At 38.2% G+C, this 21069-nt stretch overlaps 2 protein-coding genes across 2 annotated transcripts; one reads left to right on the top strand and one right to left on the bottom strand.

Annotated features, from left to right (window-relative positions):
* Positions 1–6728: 6728 nt before the first annotated feature.
* Positions 6729–8156, top strand: LOC121386417 (putative nuclease HARBI1). Its single transcript, XM_041517305.1, has 2 exons — positions 6729–7494; positions 7847–8156. The coding sequence occupies exons 1-2, from the start codon at positions 6749–6751 to the stop codon at positions 8154–8156; spliced, it is 1056 nt and encodes a 351-aa protein (XP_041373239.1). The 5' UTR covers positions 6729–6748.
* LOC121386419 lies at positions 7704–12489 on the bottom strand. Its single transcript, XM_041517307.1, has 3 exons — positions 12001–12489; positions 10036–10171; positions 7704–9517 (listed from the first exon to the last, which is right to left on the bottom strand). Exons 1-3 carry the CDS (start codon positions 12281–12283, stop codon positions 9298–9300), a joined length of 639 nt encoding a protein of 212 aa, XP_041373241.1. The 5' UTR covers positions 12284–12489; the 3' UTR covers positions 7704–9297.
* Between the last annotated feature and the right edge of the window lie 8580 nt (positions 12490–21069).

Raw genomic sequence — 21069 nt, 5'->3', positions numbered from 1 at the left:
TACTACTACAACAATGACTACTACTACCACTACTACTACTACAACTACGACGACTACTACCACCACTACTACAATTACTACGATTACTATTACTACAACAACTACTACTACTACTATTACTACAACAACTATTACTACTACAACAATGACTACCATTACCACTAGTACTACTACTACAACTACGACGACTACTACCACTACAATTACTACTACTACTATTGCTACAACAACAACTACAACTACTACTACTACTTACTACTACTACTACTTACTACTACTACTTACTACTACTTACTACTACTACTACTTACTACTACTACTTACTACTACTACTACTACTACTACTACTACTACTACTACTACTACTATTACTACTACTACTACTACTACTACTACTACTACTACTACTACTACTACTACTACTACTACTACTACTACTTACTACTACTACTACTACTACTACTACTACTACTACTACTATTACTATTACTACTACTACTACTGCGTGTATCTTACTTGCATCGGTCTTCACACACGAAGAGGAAACTCCGTAAACCAATATATCCATGCATTTCCATTCACCCGCGTCAACGTCTGGCTCGAAGAACTTCATTGTCAATGTACGTTGCGAAGGCGAATCAACCATACCGGAATACTTATGATCGAATTTATCTTCCAAGAAACACTTTGTATTATTACACATGATCACCACGTTATTATCCGGGCGAATAAACATTATTTCGGATACTAGATTTCCATTTATTTTACACCTTAGTGTTGTTCTTAGCCCTAAGCGTCCAGCTTCCACGCAGTTAATGGATATTATGCTACCTATAAATAAACGAATACATGACTGACTGAGAAAGTATTATTTTTGTTAAAGTTAGAGAGAGAGAGAGAGAGAGAGAGAGAGAGAGAGAGAGAGAGAGAGAGAGAGAGAGAGAGAGAGAGAGAGAGAGAGAGAGAGAGAGAGAGAGAGAGAGAGAGTTGCGTGTACAGTTTACGAAAACACGTTGTATTAAGTTTGAGATTATACGATAAAGAGATTATTACCTTCATGTTGTTCGGTATCGTCAGTATCATATATTAGGAATACAAATTGTATTATGCGAGCCTCTGGAGCCTCTGGCGAGTATAATACATTATTTGTATTCCTAATATATGATATTGACGATACCGAAAAACACTCTGGTAATAACCTATATATTTTTAAGGACCTAAATGTTCACGGTTCCCTTAGTGGTTCCAGATTAAAGAAGCTGGGTAGGCCTACATTTGACTTAAATCAGAGTTTTCTGCATCAAGTATAGATAAAAACTGTTTAAAATACTTGATAAACCATATCTTACAGAAACAAGAGAGAAGTTTGTACAAAGAATATAACCCAGATTTTAAGTGACATTAAAACAATGGCAACCTCGCTAACCTAATTAATAAACCAACCATATAGAAATGCACATCAGTGATTACTTCATGCTACTGCCTGCAGTTCAAGTGACCCCCACCTGCTACCGGCCCCGGTCAGACTGCTGGTGCCCCATTGCACCTTCTAGTGCAGGTGGTCCTTCCTTCCACACACCCCTCCCACACACACACACACTTTTCCTGTCCTGGACAGAGGAGCCGGCACATATGCCCATGACAGGCGTGCGCTACAACAGCTTGTTCTGAATGTGCACGTTAACCCCTCTGACCTGACCTGACCTAATTCAAGTGCTAATATATCAGAATCAAATGCTGACAAACTACAATATCACAAAAAAACATGCATGTCGAAAGCAGTCGACTAAATATTTCGTTTTCCTCTTTTATTTACCTAGAAGTAACATGTTTTAAAAAAAATTGACTAACCACATTTGATAGAAATAAGTGAAGTTTGAAGTTTGAAGTTTGAAGCGTCGTTAAAAGGGTGACCTTTTGATCTCTGCTAACCTTGTACATCAATGACTACTTCATGTAAACGCCTTCACTTTGAGTGGTAATATATAATCCTACCGTTACAACTTTCAGAGTTATATGACATTATGTTTCCCCTACCCTTAAATATTGGAGAGAGAGAGCGAGAGAGAGAGAGAGAGAGAGAGAGAGAGAGAGAGAGAGAGAGAGAGAGAGAGAGAGAGAGAGAGAGAACCCCCAAAAAGATTCCATTAACTACATATGTCAAGGTATTCCAAAATACCCTCAGACCATTTGGACTTTTTCGGCTAAACAAGCACACACCCTACAGGGGAGCAGAAATGGAAAATATGTCACTAGCCAGCCAGACTAGTACCAACTAAAATTTACTAGCCCGTCAGAATTTGTACTGATCCGCCAGAACTTGATTGACAAATCATTTCATTCAAATAGATTTACGAAATTCAAGTGACATCTCACACGTATTTAACAGACCAATCTATTCATAACCTGTAACGTAATTTGAATGTAAATAATCCGTTTCTAGGTAGTATTGACTGTTGTGCTTACGCATTCCATTATTTGGAACTCCGAAGTCCTTTATTTTCTATGCTGTACATGTATTACGTAGTTCGTCATCATTCTCAACAGTTTGTTTGAATGATTTTAAATTCTGGCATGGTCGGACTGGTTGTTGCATGTTTTAACTCGCCAGTCAGAATGTTTACTCGCATTTGGTGAGCGGGCGAGCACTTTCTGCACCCCTGACCTAGCTCTTGGACTAGTAGGAGCCATAGGAAGGAAGGAAATGGTTTATGGAATGACCCACTGAACACATTTTTTTCTTTTAATTTACGATTATATGACGTCTGACATATGGTTAAGGACCACACAGACATTGAGGGAGGAAACCCGCTGTAGCCACTTCAATGGCTACTCTTTTCGATTAGCAGCAAGGGGTCTTTATATGCACCATCCCGTAGATAGGATAGCACATACCACAACCTTTGATGTACCAGTCGTGGTGCACTGACGTGGATCGATCCCAAACCGACCGCGCATCATGCAAGCGGTTTACCACTGGGCTACCTGCCGCCCCTCATCTTCATAAATCAAGGCTAATATTCGTTTCTCGTATTCAGCCTTGATACATGTCGTCAAGAAATCGTGCCACAAAATGCTTAAATTTCATTGGATGCGATGAGATCTGATTGCAACGAATCGCAACGCTCCTTATAGATTCCCTTGTTATGTAAACTCCATGTTGGCGGGCGAACACTGATATTGCTTTCAAGATTGTCACATGTTACCGATGCTGTGATTGGTCAGCGATGTCATCGTGTAAGGGACATAATCGGTGTTACAAATTTTCTTCCAATAGAGGGCGCTAGTAGTGGATATCAGTATTCTTGACTACATGTATCAAGGCTGAATACGAGGAACGAATATTAGCCATGATTTATGAAGATGGCCGCCCCTAGGAGCCATAGACCACGATACATTAAACAAAAAATGTTGTTAGCATAATTGTTATGAGAGACATTTGCGCTTTTTAATTTTGTTAAAGGCCCATATATTTCACTGATCCATTAAGTTAGCTTGCTGGACAAAAGGAGAGGTACCATGGTGTACCATCGGGGTTTTTGCCGGAGGGTCAAATTATGTATCCTAAATATTTTTCTTTGGAACTTTTAGAAAGATAATAGTAAGAGACCAGGACCCATATTCACAGAAATGTGTAAAGTCGCGTCTACATCTAGCACTTACGTCTACAACTAGCACTTACGTCTACAACTAGCACTTACGTCTGCCGTAGACTTATGTTTACGTGGAAGAAGCACCTTATTCTCAAAAACGGTTGTAAACGTAAACGTAACTTAGTTGGACGTAAATCTACAACTGTAACTCTCACCAGAGAAATTTAAAAACAAACAAACAAACAAACATTAGAAACGATGGCTACCGAGTAAATAACAAATGCGCAAATACGCAAAACGTCTGGTAACAACAACACGGCGAACCATCGTGGGAATTTGGTATTGGCGATTGGTACGAACTTTAGGACACATTGTCGAAAACATCCATTCGATCACAAAAAAACAAAAAACAAAAACAAAACAAAAACAGCAGTTCAATCCGTGGACTTTCGCCATCGCGAACTGCTTCAATGATTGGAAATGCTGCCAGTTTCCGTAAACAATTATAGTAAATAACGACGATCGTGCTTTATTTAGTATATGTACACGACTCACGTGCAGCGTTAGTTGTAACCGGAGTCATTCTTATATCTACATCCAACTTTACACGTAAATTACGTTTACTTTGTTTCGTGAATAGCTCTTCAAGTCGTAGATTTACGTTTACGTGTAAAACTAGACTTACGATGTTTTGTGAATAGGGTTCCTGCTGTTTACAATGTGTCAAAGTACATCAAATGCAGTGTCCAGTTTTAAAATATTTCAATCCCATATCTACTTAGTAGGGGTACTTGTGATCTGTTTTGTCTAATAAAGTACAATGAAATTATTTTCTGGCAGAAAGCCTCACCTGATCAGGGTCGTAGCTAAGATTTTTTTTTTTTTTATTATTATTATTATTATTATTATTTTTTTTTTTTTTGGGGGGGGGGGCAAACTGAGTAGTTAATAGTCTAAAACTCCTCTTCTTTAAGTTTTTATAATGCTTTCCAAATTTTTTCGGGGAGGGGGGGGGGGCAACTCCCCCCGCTAGCTACGGCCCTGCAGACAAAATGTTTTTGACTCAGTAGGAGTCACAGGCCGAAACACATTTTTTTTTTTTTAGAATCTCCATCAATTTATCTATGAAAGCTATAACATTTTTAGAATTAGGAAACCAAATCAGTACTACGTGCGACTTACCAGCGTCCTTCTTACAGGAGTGTGGTGTTTCACCTCTGAGAATTGATCCATCATTGCATATCCATTCACCGCTGTCAACTTTCGAATTGAACGAGTCTATTACTAAAGTATGTTGTGTTAGCGAATTAATTACACTGGTGCACTTGCCAATGAATTCCTCATCAGTCATACACTCAGTATTTTTATAGTTACAACTGATGGGTATGGGTAACTATATTTACGTGCCCCTATCCACGAAGGTTCAGGCACGCCCACTGCGGAATTAGCCTCTGACTTCGCCAGTGACTGACTCCGGAGGGGGGGGGGGGGGGGGGGGGGGGGGGTAAGTTTGAAGTGAAGTGGGTGGAATTTGGAAAAAAGCCATTTAGTTAGCGCGGACCGACTAGCAGACACTTCATAAACAAGAAGTAACACCGAGTGGGAGCCGTGTTCTGATTGGCTGAATTTCGATTCCTCGGTGAAGCCTGTTTTTTACCTAAGTCTACAAAGAGTACTGCATACCGATACATGTCTGGACTCTAAAATTTTAGCCAAAAATGGTTAAGACTGCTCGGCCGAAAAGTTTTAAGGTGATTTTGAGCAATTGAACGGGCGCCAAAATAAAATGCGTTAGACTACTTATAAAAAAATAAACATAAGAATTTAGAACTGCTTCCAAAACGTTTAAAGTCTAACTAGCCCAATAAAAAAGGTTGGTACTCACGGAGGAAAAGGTTGGTAGGAGATTGGTGGGAGATTGGTGACTACGGCGAGGAGAGCCAAACTCTGGAATCGTAGTTGGGCAGGAACTGATGGAACTCTGGTGTGCCTAGGACTTTGGCAGCCTTAGGGTACTGATCACCTCCGAAGATCTTCTTCAGGATGCGATGGATTGAGACGTTATCCATCTGGGCGATCAGCAGAGCCTGGTTGTAGAGTTGTCCCTTGCGGTGTGTCACTAACAAACAGCTGATTCCGTCGTTTAGGCTGACGATATGGTTTTCGTACTCTCCCTCGCCGTTAGGGATCTTCCTAAATCCATGTTCGGAAGGGGGGCAGAGAAAGTCTTCAGGCCGAGTGATATCCATCCTGTAGCACTTGCCATATCGTTTGTTCAGGTGGCCGTGGAGCGTCCAGGCTTGAGTGCCTTCCACTGGTTCCGCCCCTTTGGGGGGCGGCGGCGGTTGTTGGGGAGGGTCCCTGCTGGTGGTGGTCGCAGTCGTCTCGGCCTTCCTCTTTCCAACGGCGGGTAGGGCCGAACTCCCGGTCGTGCCCCTCCTTGGTAGCACGTTAAATTCCGGAGTTGAAGTAGAGTGACGAATAGGGTGCCTGGTCGCCAACTCCGGGAACATGGGTTCGAACGGAGTTGGCGGTGGCGTAGTCGGCCGTGTGGTTTCTGTCGGGAGCTTGTCCAACTTCTTCCTCTCGGTCGTAGGCTGGGCTGTGGGCGGTTTCACAGAAGGAGCCGCCACCAGCGGTTTAGCCGCTGGCTTTGGCCCCCCCTGTTCCTTCCCTGGCGCGCTTTTCCTCTTCCTATATCTTCCTCTCTTCGGAGATGGTGGGTTCCCGTACACCAAGGTCACGGAGGCCCGTGACCCGGTGTACGATACCCGGTATTCCAACAGCATTCCGTATGACTTGAGCAATCCCCCCAGGTGGGGGGGCAGATCGAGAGAGCAAGGGCTGACGTCCGTCTTCATCGAAAGTAAATACTGAAATGCAAGAATCGAATGGTTACAACTGACGACTGGTACACCACCTGGGCCGATATTTATAAAGATTCTCAAGTGCTTAAGAATTCTTAAATATAAGAAAATTCTTAGAATGCCTGAGAAATACTCTTTAAGTTTAAGAATTTTTAAATAATTCTCAGAATGCCTAAGAATTTATCTTAAATGTCAGAATTGCTCTCAGATTATTCTCAAAGTTAAAAAAAACTTAAGAGACATATAGAGGACTCCTAACATTGGTTAAGAATTCTTATCTCAAACAAAATGGCTGCCGCTGCTGCATTTGGGGGACGCCGCCAGCGAATATTTAGGGACAGAAAGGACTTTTTTGCAATTTATACCGACGAAGAACTTCTAAAACGTTTTCGTTTAGATCGAGGTGGTATTTTGTTTGTTACGGACTTGGTCAGGGACGCCGTATCACCATCTACCTGCCGAAACAAGGCCATCTCGGCAGAATTAAAAATTGTCTGTACGTTACGGTATCTGGCAACAGGTAAAATGCAATTATGTAATGGCGATGACTTTGGACTTTCCCAGCCAAGCATCAGTAAGGTTATTACGGAAACGTTAAACGCCTTAACGACGCCAGTTATAATTCGACGTTTTATAACCTTTCCTCTCAACCATCATGAGGTGCGAATGAATGAAGCCGCATTTTTGCAAATTGCTGGATTTCCTGGCGTTGTCGGGGTTATCGACGGTACTCACGTCCGTATCCAGGCTCCACACAAAGACGAGCCTGAGTTTGTCAATAGGAAGCACTTCCACAGCCTGAATGTACAAGTAATTTTTGATGCCGAGTACAAGCTGATGGACGTGGTAGCCAAGTGGCCCGGGTCAACTCACGACGCACGGATTCTGCATGAGAGTGGCATAAAGCAAATGTTTGACCGGCGTCTCGTTCCCGGAGGATGTCATCTGCTAGGCGACAGCGGGTACCCATGTAAAACATGGCTCCTGACACCCTTCCTGAGACCTCAACCTGGCGACCAGTCACGCTATAACAGGTATCACAATTACATCCCCTTTACAACTATGTAGGATTGTTGAATGTTTCACACTACTATTCATTTCCATTTCGTTCTTATTAAGTGAATTTAAATATAACTACATGGAAACTACAGTTTACAAACATCACAAGATTGTTAGTAAATGTATTTGCTATACGAGGAATTAAATTACATTACAAAGAAAAATCATACACAGGTGGTCCACAAAATGCATCTGACACATTTTATTCACTTGGCAGAAATCATTGCATACAAAATCAACCTTTGCTTATATATTTTACTTTTAAAAAGATGCTCAATAAATTATACTGAACGAGTAATTAAATGTATCAATGTCATGCATTTGTAGGGCACACAAAAGAACCAGAAGTGTGGTGGAACGAGGAATTGGCCAGATGAAGAGGCGATTCCATGTTCTCCATGGAGAAATCCGCTTAACACCTGCCAAGACTTGCAAAGTAATTCTCGCATGCTCGGTTCTACATAACATTTGTAAAGCCCGTAACATCCAGATGCCACCAGATGAAGCTGGTGATTACCCTGACGATGATGAAGAGGAGGGAGACGAAGAAACGGAAGCCGCAGGAGCACCCAATCCACAAGGACATGGCCTGCGACATCGTCTTCAGTTCACCAACATTCACTTCCATGGTACTTAATCAGAGTAAAATAATATGATATATATATATGTTTTTTAATATGACGGCCACTTGTGGGGCCGGCCAAAATTGGACGTCATATCCAGGTCCGAATAAATGTCAACAAAAATTTACAATTTTATTGTTATGCTAGAAATCTTTAATAAAAACTAAACAAATACACTGTACATCCAAATTTACGCTTACCCTCTGTACTAGCGTTAACGCGATCGGCTTACGAATTTTAGGTGCCATTTTTAGAAACAAATGTCAGAAATAAACAGCAACAGTATTTAATAATAATAACCTCAAGAGCTGACACGTTGTTTTCGGTAACAAGACTCAACAACTGCTTTTAATGATTACCTCCGATTACATCTCAAGGTGAAAACACCTGTTAATTGTCGAATACGAGCATGCGCCACTAACTACACTGGTCTACTAATTGCCGCCAGTTACCCGTCTTCAGCACTTGTCACAAGATTAAAGGATTTTTTTTCTTATCAAAGCTAACCTGGAACAATTCATGGAACACCGAACAACACCAAACATCTAACATGTTAATTTCTATATTAAAGAAGCAACCACAAAAGTGGCCGGCATGAGACTAAATGATACTGCAATGTATTCATCCTATTGTGTTTACAGTTATGACCTTTGACATGACGTGACCTGACACAACAGATCACTAATGCTTAATAAACAGCCAATCAAATAAATACATAACGGTTGCTACATATTGTAATCCTATAGCACCGCTCATGTTGTTATGTTCGTGGGTGGGTTTTTTTAAAGTGAACATGATCGCTGATATTCCGGCTGAGAACCGGCTTTCAATTCAACATTTATCACGGTAACTGCTGCATCCATTTCTTTACAATGCATTTTTATGGCCGCGACAACAGGTTCATTTTCGCCTTTTAGTTCGAAAATTGTGACCGGTAGCCGCGTTGAGCAGGTGGTTGACATACAAAGTTAAAACACATAGTAAAATACGTTGGGGAACCTCAACATGGCTGTCATAGACAGGTGGCCGCCATACAGTAAAATGAAACATTGAATTGTTTAGCTTATATGCAGATTTTTCTAACGCCTGGCAAAACTGTACCCGTCCATACATTTAAAGAGAATCATTGTTTTCGTGATAATTTATAATATGTTTCTATTCTTCACTTTTTTTAATTTTTTTAATTTTCAACATTAAATATTGTTTCTGCAACTCTAGAACATCTATTTTCAATTGTCTATATCTTCTTTTCGTTATCCTATCGTCTGCATCATCGTCTATCCCACAGGGAACTGATTCCAAGATGACGGTTGCTGGTGGGTGGTTCATGGTGGAAGAGGTGGAGGGTGTGACGGTTGAACTCTGAGGCACCACACTGAAACAGATGCATACATATGTTTGACAAAGTTCGTTTACAAGGAGAGAGGTTACCCCTGGCAATGTACGGTATTGTTCATTTGATAGTCCCAGAGGGTTAAACCATAACATATCTGCTCTGCAGGGCAAGTTAACATTTGTTTACTTTTTTTTGTACATGCATGTTTGTTACTTACTTTTAATGTTATCAAAGCGTGTTACTAGTAATTTATTTTAAATACATATGCTGGGTAGGCGTTTCCATAGGCTTGTATCACTTTCATGCGATTATAGTTATCATCTTATTTGTTTTCATTACTTCTTTTGCAATTTCATTATAAACATAACAATTTATTTAATTTTTGTTCAAAGGTTTTATTATATTGGGAGGGGGTGGGGGCGGGGGTATGGTTAGGCTCTGGGAACGCTGTATTGATTTGGGATGATGTGGTTAGTGTAGTGCTATTCTCTGAAAATAATGTATTTAGTGAAATAAAGAAATAAACAAGTTCATTATTATTGTTATTGCTATTGTACCTTGTGCCTAAATCAATGACCTGAATCAATGACGAATCAAGGCCACCGTCAACCCCACTTATGGAAACATTGGAATGCCCCAAAACATCGTAAACTGCTTCAGCAATACCACTCAGGTTCATCACGGGACCGCCTCCTGCAACAACAATAAAAAAGCAGAACAAATATTACTATAGAAATGAATTTTTAAAATACAATAATTCCACGTATAGTATTTGACCATACAATTGCCCATTTTTACAAGATTTGCTTTTGTACATAAAAATTAGTCTATGTGTAAGAAAATATGAAGAAAAAAATGGAATTCCCCCTAAGGGACAGCAGCTTTGAACGAACCTATTTTAATGAACAAATATATCTAATATTTTACAAATACCCTTTCATTTCCAGAGGGCCCCCCCCCCACCCCACCACTACATCCATGCATGTCTTTGGGCCATCAATGTCCAGTGGCGGATCCATGATTTTCTATAGGGGGGGGGGGGGTGCGCAGATGTGCCGTAGATGCGATTTCCTGCAATCTTGACAGTAAAATATAACGTAAAAAATAAAACGTCTGCAGCGAATAAGGGGGGGGGGGGGGCGTGCGGACCGTGCCCCCCACCCGGATCCGCCATTGATGTCTTCTACTGCCTGCATTATAAAAAAATCTGATCATGGTACGAAATTACTAGGGCACGAAATAAGTAGGGTACGAATTCATATCAGGTACAAAATGAACCTGGTACGAAATGTTTCCATGTGGTGTTGTTACATTTGATTGTCAGTAAATCACCAATATCTGTTTTACAAAATGAGACGATCCTGTGAGTTCATTCTTGTGACCACCACAGGGGGGATTTGACACTTCAAGTGATGACCGAATTGTTGGACCATGTACCCTGAAAGTCTTAAACAAGAACGTTGTTCTTTTTCCCGCCATCTTTCACTTTTCATACGGAATCGACTGACATGCTTTCGCTGTTTTTGTAGTTGTTGAAATGTGATGGGGGGGGGGGGGGGGGGGAGTGGAAATTTTAACCATATTCAAGGAATGTACGTGTTGCTACTGCCTCTGGATGTTTTCCTAATTATTGTAAGTATCCTACGTGTTGCTACTGTAAATATTGTAAGTATCCTACTGTAAATAAATATTATTGTCTTAAAATTTGAATATACATGTACATGTCATAATACTATTTACAAATTAGCTTCATGCAATGATATTTATTTAAAATATTTTAATACAATATTTAAAATATTTCTTAAATAATTATAATGACACACAGTAGCCAATGTTAATTCTTGTGCTGGGTTGATTTACAGTCATCCATTCCCCCGAAATGACAGAACCGGCGTTAGCTATTTTTAACTCCATCTGCCATTATGACATAGTCTATGATTTAAGATGTCATAGATTTAAGCTCCGCCTACTGCCTACAGAACCGAATCGATTAAATTTACATTAAATTAATATAAAAAGTATAACATGAATTGAACACAAAATGTGTATTTTGTACATTCAAATGTTAGTATTAGTAAACATTTATATATTACATTTAAAAAGAAACATTTTATTTGGGCAATGAATAAGTATTTCATGTTATAAAAGTACCGGAGGTTCATTATTCGTGCCACAAATGGAAATGGCTTTTTGCTAAGCAATCCAATTTTAAAAATTACTGAACAATCCTTAACTTTTTTCGTATGGCCTACATTGGTCATTTCCTTGTTTTTGTAATGGGCTCGTAAGGGGCACGGAAAGACAACTCCCTAAGTTGTGTCACGGGGACTTTTCTCGAACTTTTAAAAAATATTTCTACATTTTATGCAATTTGGTGTTTTGTTTCTGGAGTGTGTAAATCAAAGAGAAATGGCTACTTTGTGAGTTTACTAAATCGTTCTTATTTATTTTGTTATTTTGAGTAGGAATCGTGCTTAGGGGCACGAAAATTAGGCACACCACTGTCTACCGAAATAACTTACCTGTGCCTTGCATGTGTGTCTTTTGCGTAGAAATTTCTTTTCGTGATCTACACTGGACGTTATACCACCGTTTCTCACAGTCTTCCGATGTTCGTAGCACGGAAGGGAATGCGGCGTTTATTTCTTCGGTGACTGCCAACCATGCTTCCTTCTTCTTCTTGCTTGTCACGCCTGCTCCAAATTTACCTCTTATTATGTCTTTCCTTTCGTCCACCAAACGAACTAAGCTTAACGTTTCGTCTTCGGTCCAGTTAGGTTTCCGTTTGGGTTTGCTGGACTCCATTACGATGACACTGACAGATGCACGTCTGCTTGTTTTGACACGTGGCGCTAAATATAGACGGGCTTTCCCCTAACTACGAAGGGAATTCCATCTGAGAATTTTCTCAAAGTCAAATTTAAGACTTAACTAAAAGTTGTCTCAGAAAATGTTTAAAAGTAAATTTAAGAATATTTTTTCCACTCAGAGTACTTTTAAGGTGTTAAGAATTTTTTGAGAATATTCTGAAAAAAATCTGAAAATCTTTATAAATACAGCCCCTGGTCGAAACCACTTTATTCCATGTCCAACAGTTCCAGTTATTTTACACTTTAGTTCCGTCCTCGGGCCTTCCATTCCAGGTTCCATACAGTCAAGGCATGTTGTGGCTTTCCCTTTAAATGAACAAATAAGATGACATATAAACAAATTACAGTTTTATAATATACGTTAACGCGTATTAACTTTGGTGGCATACACAGTGCGCAGACTGATCGTTTTTTGTTTTGTTTTTTGTGGAAAAAAAGTGTGCATTTGGAAATAACGGAGATAAGTGCTGGAAAATAAAGAGGGGCGCACAAAAATAAAGGAGGGCAGAGAACGTGAAAAGAGCGGCACAATGGAATAGCGGTGCGGGCCGCCCCGCTTAAATGGAGCAGTGAGAACACTGCACACACTCACTAGGAAAGAGAGAGAGAGAGAGAGAGAGAGAGAGAGAGAGAGAGAGAGAGAGAGAGAGAGAGAGAGAGAGAGAGAGAGAGAGAGAGAGAGAGAGAGAGAGAGAGAGAGAGAGAGTATAAGTATCAATGTTTCCGCGAGTGTTAAAAAGACTTCGACTTCTACAGTAAATCACTGTCATATGATTTGGCGATATTTGGTCTGCCAGTCCAGAGGACGACACATTCTTCATTACTGTTCAATCTGTAAGACGACAGCTGGTGTCGGTAAAATTACACAATACGCTAAATAATATCTTATAATAATTAGCCAAAATATCTGCATTAACAAGATTCCATTCCTAGGCGACTATCTGACATAATACCTAGAAACAAAATATGACGGTTAGACCAGACATGAAAAGTGATGTCCTAAATGTGGACAACAAACTGCACACGATTTGAAAAGAAAAACAGAGTTTATCTTTGAAGTAAGCATGTTAACAATAAATCTTTAAAGGGACATCCCTGAGTTTGCTGCACTGTAACATGTTTCTGACTAATAAAATACTTCTACGATTAAACTTACAAATTAAATATATTTTCTTGTTTAGAATATCAGTGTCTGTATATTCAATGTGTTTCTGGTCGTCTTAATATTTGTAAGAAGGCCAAACTGGATTTTGTGTTCAAATAATTTCGTACGTACGAAAAAATTATATTTTAGGAAATAAAATTAAATTTAACCTAGTAAAAATATTAGAACGATCAGAAACACTATTAATATACAGCCACTAATATTTTATGCAGAAAAAATATATTTGATGTGTAATTACAATCGTTAAAAAGTCTCTGTTAGTCGATAACATCTTAAAAATTGCAGCAAACTCAGGAATGTCAGGGCCGTACCCTGACCAAAATCCATGGGGGGGGCACTAAATTTTATAAATAATTTTTAACATACTATAAAGATTAAACATTTCTATGCTATTACTGGAGATATATAAAAATAAATAAAAAGGACAAGATTCTCAGGGGGGGGGGGGCAGCTGCCCCCCCCCCCCCCCCCGGAGGGTACGGCCCTGAATGTCCCTTTAACTGAAGTAACAATTAAAATTGAAGGTGTCAGATAACTACGTTTTTACATGTAATGCCAGAAAACGCAATACAGAAGAAAATGTTTCAGGTCATGAACTGAAGAAAATTAATATCATGATTTCCTCAAGTTTGATGGAGGTAACGTTTAGTTCAGTTGTGATGATGACACACAAATATAAAATGATGTAAAAATAGCATGTTCTGCTAGCTTATAACCAAGCATTAGGTATATGCTGGGAATTCCAACTGCGATCATTAGTTATAATTAGTTTGCACCAATCAATGAACTTTAATTAATTTTACCTTTAATAATTTTTCTTCTTCTTTTTTTTTTTTTTTTTTAAAGATAAATTCTGGATCATAATCGACCATTGAAACTAGAGTGTTGTATGAAAGGTGTGATTTTGTTCATATACATATAGAGTTAGATTTAAATTTACTCTACAACACCACATTTTGACTACACATATAGTTAGATTTATATTTACTCTACAACACCACATTTTGACTACACATATAGTTAGATTTATATTTACTCTACAACACCACATTTTGACTATACATGGAGTTAGATTTAAATTTACTCTACAACACCACATTTTGACTACACATATAGTTAGATTTAAATTTACTCTACAACACCACATTTTGACTACACATATAGTTAGATTTAAATTTACTCTACAACACCACATTTTGACTATACATGGAGTTAGATTTAAATTTACTCTACAACACCACATTTTGACTACACATGGAGTTAGATTCAAATCTACTCTACAACACACTCGGGGGTAGAAATTAAGAAATAGTTCCACGGGCACGGGGGACTAGTAGCCTAGAACACGTTACTAGACCCCAGAAACAGTCACCTGGCCTCTCCCATCATTAAGCTGTTCAAGGAATGCACATTGCCACTGTTATGTATCTTTGATTGCATATAATGTACTCTTATATATACTCTTAAAGAACTCTTAGAATTTACAATTGTCAAAATTGTAAGGTATATTAGCTGTGGGGAATGGTTATATAATAATAGTGAGTTAATTGGGCAAACATTACAGCCGGTAGTTAAGTATTACAGTAGGTTTTATGACCATCAACGATCTTGAAGGACGATTGGGTCAGAAGTGAAATTTGAAAGTTAGCGTTTTTGTATCAGGTGCATACGCCAAAAAATAAAAATGTATAAAAACAAAACAATAACAACGGTATGATCAACAGAATGAAAAAGATTGACAGAAATAATACTCCACAGTGATTAATCAACATTTCTGGAAATTGTCAAAATCGAGAATGATACCCACGCACGTGCACGGGGCAACTAAATGATGCACTTGCAAACTACGGAATGTGTTTCGGTGTTTTTCAAACAAACAAACAAACAAACAACAAAAAACAACAACAAACAAAAACAAGGAAAAATTAAATGTTTCTTGATGATTTTTTAATTCCATTTTTACGGAAGACTTTGTTGGCCGAGTGGTTAAAGTCGCAGGCAGTCAAATGCCATGTAAATTGATGGAGTAGTTTCGATTTCTGCCACTGACATTTTGTCTTTTTAATTATTATATTTACTGGGTCAACGTTTTTGCTGGTGGACAATTAGTCCCCGCGTGCATCATTAGAGTGCATCATTAGACCAGTTGCCTACACACTTTCTTACTATGGTTAATTGGGCTTCAGTAAACGTAACTATAGCCAATTATTTTAATTCGTTTCAATACTCACTGTTTGTTTGAAAGTCACAGAATGTGTCTGGATTGTGAATTGAAAGAATGAATGAATGTTTAACGACACCCCAGCACGAAAAATACATCGGCTATTGGGTGTCAAACTATGGTTATGCAAACAAATAAAGTGATGATCAACATCAATACCAAAATTCAAGATTTAAACAAAAACACAGTGTAAAGAACTGTGCAAAAATACAAATATCACAGACAGATACCGACTTTTACTCAAAATGTATTTGTGCTGTATTAGCCATTCTCAACGAGAATGTTACACCCCTGCATCACGGTGAGGTTGCAGCACGCGCAGGGGGATTGAGAATTGATGCACAGTACTCTGCAACACACTCACCACTAAGAGCTTTTGGGGACAGGTGATTTTTATTCTTGGAACTTTGACTGCAGGAACACGTTGGCCAACTTGTTACATATTTGTGATGATGTCTATAAAATATGTTTTACATTATCATTATTATGGCATCACACGGATCAAAACAGTCATGCTAGGGCACAATTCTGGCGAAATAGTAACTGGATATCATTCAACTTCGCCTTGATAAAAACCGTTACGCCAATAATTTGATCACAACGAAAACGGAATGCAATTAAGTTTACGGCAAATGATTGTGAAATTTTAACAAGTATATTATATTTTAGAGTAAAATATATCTAAATAGTTATAAAACCTTTCTTGGTACACTTTATGAGACATTTTTTTAAAATGAAAGTAAAACTTAGTAACAAAACAATCGGATCAACAAAAAAAAAGGAAAAAAAAGAAAAAAAGTCGATAACGTGATCAGATCTGTCAACTTTTTCTATGTGGCACACAAACACATCAACCTTTTCCTATGCAGCACGCAAACACATCAACCTTTTTCTATGCAGCACGCAAACACACCAACCTTTTTCTATGCTGCACACAAACGCATCAACCTTTTTCTATGCAGCAGGCAAACACATCAACCTTTTTTCTATGCAGCACGCAAAACACAACAACCTTTTTCTATGCAGCACACACACACATCAACATTTTTCTATGCAGCACGCAAACACATCAACCTTTTTTCTATGCAGCACAGACACATCAACCATAAAATGTGTCATGAATGCATGAATTAAAAAAACAGAGGGAAACAATGTTCTAACTGGTATTTCTGCTTAGCAAAGATTACAGGCTACGCCAAACACTGTTTTGTGTTGCGTATATAGGAGGACTGCCACTCTCCAGCGTTTCCACCTTTAGTGTCTTGTTATGTTTATACTGTAGTGTCCATACCCCTCATGACCCCATACATAGTGTGACCATTGCCACAACAAAGAAAAATAGAATGTTCAACAATATTTGGTTTAAAGATGCAGCAGATGATTATAAAATTTGATTCAGAAATTTGATGTCAGTTAGCACACTAGGTCAACTGTGACCAAGCCACTTTCGATTACACAATCGGTTACAATTATATGAACATACGACCTTGAAGAATTTGAATAAGGGCCGTATACCTAATACCGAATTAACTGGGATCTTGACCCTACAAATGGTAAAGTTTACATTTAAAAAACTTCTTCTTTTTATGTTTTCTACGTTTAAACATAATAGAACACGTGGAATTAAGACACTAACGAAAGCACCATACATGCACATGTCAGCGTACACAAATCCGCCGATTTAACACGAACATTAACCATTGAAAATTAGGCTCATATGCTAGAATGCATGAGCATGTATAGGAATTTTAGCAGGGACGGGACTAGACTGTGAACGTGGTTTATAGGCCAGTCGTTGTATGCTTCCCCATGTAAATATGTTTGAACCACGAAACCCTCCGCCTGCACACGTGTTTGGTAAAGGAAAGAGCGTCATTATCCCTGTTCCAAAAAAAACAAAAAAAAAACAACAAAAAAAATATGTTTATGTTTAAATTATTAATTAATAAAATATATTTGTGTTTAAATTATTAATGAATATATGATTCAAATTTAATGAAATAAAAATTGCATTCACAGGTGTGAACAAACAAACAAACAAAAGCATGTTGTGTGAGTGGCATATCCATGATTTGTGTCCATGAATACTAAACTACTTTCAGAACCAGACAAGGGAATCAATATTAGATGTGACTTACGTCCTGCGGTCTTCTTACAGGAATGTCGTGAATGCTTTCCCCAATCAACCCATAACTGAAGGTCCAGTCGCCAGCGTCAACGTCTGGATCGAACGACTCTATCACCAAAGTGAATATACATTCCTGTTCGTGAATCAACCATCAGGGTGTAATTGTCCATGAACGCGTCCTGAGTGGCACACTGAGTATTATAATCGTTACAATCGACGACTAGCACAGAATCTGGTCGAAAAAAAACCGCATTCCATACCGAACAGTATATGGTAGTTTGTACTTTATTATCGATACCTGCCCTTCGATTCCGGGTTCCATGCAGTCGAGTGATACTGCTTTATATTTGAAAAAAAAAAATGAATCAATGAATGAATGTTTAACAACAGCCCAGCACAAAACATACATCATGGGGCGTCAAACAAAGTTAATTAAATAAACAAATAAATAAATACACATAAACTAATTATATATACATTGATATATAGTCCCCTATCGTTGGACTTATTGGGGACTAATCAGTTATAGAAAGGAACATAATTCTGTACTAGTCCACCGGACAAATATATCTAGAAATCTACTTGTTTTATTCAAGTACCAGGGTGGTGTTTTTGACTGCTCAAAAAGAAACTGCATTGAACATGTTTATTTGTCCACTGGACATCCACTTCAGATTTGTACATGTCGGGACAAACGGACAAATGCTTATTCCGAACACTAGTCGTTATCGTTACCTGTAATGTGCTTTACGGTAAACACGAAGGCAAACAGTATGCCTGCTGCACCAGTTAACCTCATCGTCTTTGTCTGCAAATAACAGAACATAAAAAAAACTTTCAATTTGATTTTTAACCAGGGTGCCATGCCCGATGGGATAGGAAAATATCACATTAACATACACTTTATATATATATATATATATATATATATATATATATATATATATATATATATATATATATATATATATATGGGATAAATTTACAAAATGGAGCAAATAACGGTAAAGACATTGCAGCTTCAATATTTTACACAAAACAACATATAATCTAAATAAACTGGGATGCACATAAAAAAAATCATCAATTGATTTATGGGATAATGATATTTGGCTATGTAGATGCATTAGAAAAGCTTGTGGTTAAAGCGGCAGTATCTGGAATATTTTTTATTATTTAAGCATATAGAACAGAAAATCCAATTGCGTTTGGTGCATATATGACGCCGCACTCCGCATTGGTTTCACTACGCTGGCTTATCCAGGTCAAAAACAAATCCAGTATTTCGAAAGTGGGACACTTTTGACGGGCACCTACCGATCTCGGTTTTCATTGGCTTACCACAAGTGTGGAATTCCCCAACAAGAGATCACGTGAGATTTCGCAATTTTTGAACAAATTTAACTGTCTTGGTTGAGGGGTCGTCTCATATCTCCAAAACATATTTATATCCATAGATGTATGGTACAACGCCTTTCCAAGGGTCGGTGGGTGGGGGATTTGCCTTCAAATTTTGAAAGTGGCCAGCTGTTGGCATACGCGTTACATATAAGGGGATGTTACTAATTACGTAACGCTCTAGGGGTAGAGGAAGAGGGTACTGTGTTCGATTTATGTAACATTTTTCAAGACTATATGTTATTTTTATTCATTACTTAGACCTAAAAAGGTGTTTTTTTGGAAATGCGCGGTCAGTCTAGGATCGATTCCCATCGGCGGGTATATAAAAGGCCATGGTATGTGATATCCTGTCTGTGGGATGGTACATATAAACGATCCCTTGCTAAAATACATGTAGCGGGTTTCCAAGGCGCGTGTGCAGGGATTTCAGCGGGATTGGGGTTATAGACTGTGTTGAGGGACGTTTATATGGGGCCATGCTCCCCCAGAAAATACATTTCAATTGTGTTTTAAGTTTGGGCAAGTAAGGGTTTCGACCTCCAATACCACCCCCACCCCCACCCCCCCACACACACACATGCACCCGATTCCTCTCTAGGATTATATGTCAAAATTACCAAATGTTAGACATCCAACAGCAGATGGAAGGAAGGATAGGATATCTTTTATTTAACGACTCACTCAATACATTTTATTTACGGTTGTACGGCGTCGGATGATTATTAAATCAATATGCTCTAACTTTGATGTCGTTAAACAACCCCCCACTAACTTTACCGTTTCCAAACGAAAGAATATTTATTTGAATTTGTCGATTTTAACACGTAAAATTAAGAAGTGAAAACGTTCATTGTCTACTTTAGTATATTTTATTTTAAAAATATATACATGATTAATGTGTTACTAGTATACAATTTAAACTTTGAAAGTTCTACTAACACTTTATAAAATATTAATTCTGAAATAGGAAGGTACGATTGTTGATAATACGTTGTCAAGATCAAACCGGTTTTAACGAACGACTCCAGTACCGTATCCTCAACCGAACGTTCTTCGTACAGCGCAAGATTTATTTGAAATCGGCAAACGCACGTGTTAACTGAAACTGACAACAGGCTGTCGTTTGTGCTTTGCCGAGCTATGGCGGCACAGGCGACGAACACACACGAGTTTTTTTTAAAGTGCATTTGAGCTTGTATTTCATATTTGTACATGATGTTATAATATGGTAACCAGAGAATGTAACTTTAAAATTATATACACAAAACGTCCACTCCGTTATTGTACACAACAGAACGTTATCGTTATGGAATCATAAAACTCTCTAAAATAATAAGTGTTTGCATTTAACCTGTAAAATTTAAGTAAACAACTGACAAATAGTTAAGTTTCTTTACTTTCAATTTAAAATATTATAATAAAACTACATGCATACAACTTTAAGTTGCACCTTTTGTTATTCATTTTATTGTCTTTACCATGATAGTATCTATAAAAAAAAGGACCAAACATTTGGTTGGTTTGAAAGTTATTCTCCAGACGGCACTGTCGCATCTCGGCCAAGCTTACCTCAACATGTTAAGTGCATTAATAGTAGCTGAGTATCTTTATAGACAAGTTATTTTTAATTCATTAAAAAAAGAAAAAGAAAAAGAAGAAGAATAATACCATTAGTTTAATAAAGTATCCTTTTATAATATATATGAAGTATCAATCAAATAAATTTAAATAAATGTACCCGTTTTTAATAAAAAGTCGCGTTTTTCTCATCGCTTGCCAAAACACCTGTCGACTCCAAGACCTAAG

The sequence above is a fragment of the Gigantopelta aegis genome, chromosome 12 (assembly GCF_016097555.1).
Source record: "Gigantopelta aegis isolate Gae_Host chromosome 12, Gae_host_genome, whole genome shotgun sequence".
NCBI lineage: Eukaryota > Metazoa > Mollusca > Gastropoda > Neomphalida > Peltospiridae > Gigantopelta > Gigantopelta aegis.
The sequence above is the reverse complement of the archived record's forward strand: the minus strand, read 5'-3'. Positions and strand labels throughout refer to the sequence as shown.